This window comes from Morone saxatilis, unplaced genomic scaffold (assembly GCF_004916995.1).
Source record: "Morone saxatilis isolate NCDOM2014 unplaced genomic scaffold, NCSU_SB_2.0 Contig17, whole genome shotgun sequence".
NCBI classification, from domain to species: Eukaryota; Metazoa; Chordata; class Actinopteri; family Moronidae; genus Morone; species Morone saxatilis.
The window spans coordinates 8,902,044-8,905,243 of record NW_023339729.1 but is presented as its reverse complement, the minus strand read 5'-3'; the positions used below and the strand labels follow the sequence as shown (position 1 = coordinate 8,905,243).

Sequence of the window (3,200 nt, the reverse complement as noted above, 5' to 3'; positions counted from 1 at the left end):
ACATCTTGAACTTAGCTGACAAACCACACAAAACACTTCTCCACACTTAACAAATGCAACTATTTGAGCCAACCTCGTCATCATATCATGATCAAAATCATTCTCACCCAGATGTATAAAATAAACAAATGACGCTCCATCAAATGAACTATCGGGCTCGGGGAACATTCTTTTACAGTAATTTAAGACTTATGCACCCAAAAGCTGAAGCATTCACACTAACTAACGCAGGCGGCTCACTATAGATAATAAGATACAAGAGAGGACAATCTCGGAATCCATTAGTTATCGTCTGACCGTAATTTAGCAACATGGAAAGATTCCAAAGTGATATAGCCAGGATATACAGATAACCAATTTCTGAAACAAGACTTTCTCTAAGTTTCAGTAAGCAATTTGTTGTGTGATTTGTTATGTGATAACACATTTCAGCTAATCTATATGAACCGATATCATATGAATGCAGATACATTTAGAAAAAAGCTAATAAAAAGCTAAATTGTTGTCAGACAAAAGCTAAGCTGCGTTCCAAGATTGCATTTTGGCCAATGTATTCCGCCTCTTTAGCTCCCCACACAGATTGTTTAACTGTATCCAACCAAAGCTTGCTCCAATGTTATTGGTCAAGACTACAACAGAACTCACAATGTTTCCAATACCAAAATCTTGGTCCTTTGACTACTGATATGTAATTATAGATTAGAAAGGAGATAATCCAGTCTCAGCTATTATCCCAAGATCAAATGTTACAACATTCCTGAACAGAATTTAAAATATATTTACATTATAGTTATCTTGCTGTTCCCTCTTTATTTTCCTTCTCCTTCCTCTCTTTTCCTTCCCTCCAGAGTCTTCAAGCCAGTATAGACAAAGCAGTGGGCTACCTGGAGTCACGTCTGCCCAACCTCATCTACTCATATGCTGTTGCCATTACATCATATGCCCTGGCCAATGAAAACAAACTCAACAAGGAGATCCTCTACAAGTTTGCTTCCTCAGGTGTTGCTCACAGCAATATTCTTCAACTAATATTCAGAAACATATAGGTGTAGAGATTCAAAAACATTACACATCCATTAATAATTCCTATAATAGGTTTACCAGAGGCAAGCAACACATTGGTGTGGTCCATATAATAGGGTGATTTTCACTCAGTACAGAAATGCCAAAAATGTGTTATTTATATATATATATTTTTCTTATAATTCTTTAGCGGAAGAGAATAAGGAGTATTTACAAAATACTTCAAATCGCCTTCTTGATTTATGCATTAGTGCATTATCTTAAGCTAAACTACGGTGGCTGCAAATTGTGCACAGGGTATTATCAGCCCCTTTAGTTTGACCTGAACGCAGCGGGTCACAACCAAAAAAAGAAGCTCATCTTATTTTTTCTTATTAAATAAGCAACACTCTTTAAATCATGATAATGTGATAGGTAATAGCATGGGTAATGATTCGCAAAACAAGAGATTATAATCTAAAAGTAATAGTATGGTGAATAATGCACACATGGTTAGAGCATAAATTAATAATAGGCAACTCATAAATCAAGTGAATACAAGTAAAATAAATGAATGAAGCAATAAAAATGATAAGGCAAATTAATCAAATGAAAAAAAAGATTATATAGATTAAAATGTCCGACAATCTTGAGACCACCTCAACTAATTCTAACATTAAAATCTAATCACTTTCTGATGGAGACCCACATCTTATCACATGACACAAAAATAAATGAGAGAAAAATTATAAATGCATGATAAGTGACCTTTATCAGTAAGGAATATAGCACAATCATGACAATATTCCTGTCGGCCCTTTCTTTTGGGAATCTTTGTGATACTCCTTGTGGTTTTTTTTTTTGGTTGGTTTTTTCTATCGTTGTTTTTTATTACAAGTAGACAAATGGGAACAACAACCGCATACATGTATTCCTCAGACTTGTCCCACTGGCCAGTACAGGAGCATAAAGAATATACACGGGAGGCCACAGCTTACGCTCTTCTTGCTCTGGTCGAAGCAAAGGTGAGCATGTCCCACTTGTCATGTTACAAAAAACATACAACAGAATCATCATTCATGTTGCTCCACTAAAATGCTAGTGAGTTTGAAAAAAAAAGTAAGTGAAATGTGTGCCACTGCCTCAAATGTCACTTATAAAAAAGTTTTACACTTTAAATAACCATATTTCTCTATTTGATTGGCATCACTTTCTGGGGGAATTTCTGATTATACATTAACATTATACATATGTATTTGAAGCCTTTGGTAACAAGAGTTGAAATTACTTAAAAGCTGAGTTATAAAAACAAGGGACAGATTTGAACATCCTCCAGCACCTTATAATCACACAGTAATGACAATTACAAACAAAAACAGACTTGATGTTCCTTGTGATTGATTGCTTGTATCAGGCAAGTTTTGAGTAGTCTGCAGTCTGATTGTGTCATAATTCAAAATTACTTTAGCAGATCTATGGTAGTTCTATAGTTTGTATAACTGTAACAGAATCAGGACTTTAAAAAATTAAAGTCAACCACAGACAATTTTAACAGTTTACTTTCCTTCTGTTAATAAAGGCCTTTGAAGACGCCAGACCTGTGGTCAGATGGTTCAACCAACAGCAGAACGTGGGCGGAGGCTTTGGATCAACTCAGGTAACACAGACTGCTGTCTACATTTTGATACAGTTTTGTACTGCTACCCACTTTTGTGCTGTTTTCCTTGCATTTAGCTTATATTAATATGGGTTCATACTATTGTTTATGTCTCTCTCCAGGCTACCATAATGGTGTACCAGGCTGTTGCTGAGTACTGGGTCAATGCCAAAGAACCAGAGTATGATCTGAATGTGGAAATCTTGTTGCCAGGCAGGTCAAAGCCTGACAAGTACAATTTTAACAGGGAAAACCACCACACCACGAGAACATCTAGAGTAAGTATGCACGCACGCACACACACACACAGATCTTCAGTAAGGGCTATAAATTCAGTCTTGCTCAAAAACAGTAACAAACCTGGTGGCTATATTCACAGAACATTTTATGTGTCTATGTCTATATAAGTTATTATACATCATATTATTTCTGGTCCAAACAGTATAAGCTACCCTCACAAAGTCATTGCATCTCAGGTTTAAAGTGTAACTACACTCTTAACTTGTGCTAGTTCCCTCCCTCTCAGCAAATGTAAAAAAAA

The 3,200-nt window shown here is 35.8% G+C and overlaps 1 protein-coding gene across 1 annotated transcript in view; it reads left to right on the top strand.

The window, feature by feature from the left end:
• Positions 1-3,200, top strand: part of LOC118326569 (complement C3-like) — a gene marked incomplete in the record, with an annotated part of 27,432 nt that overhangs the window by 14,562 nt on the left and 9,670 nt on the right. The window contains 4 exon segments of the mRNA XM_035659587.1: positions 849-999; positions 1,942-2,027; positions 2,582-2,659; positions 2,782-2,937. Of these exon segments, the coding sequence (XP_035515480.1) occupies positions 849-999; positions 1,942-2,027; positions 2,582-2,659; positions 2,782-2,937 (471 nt within the window).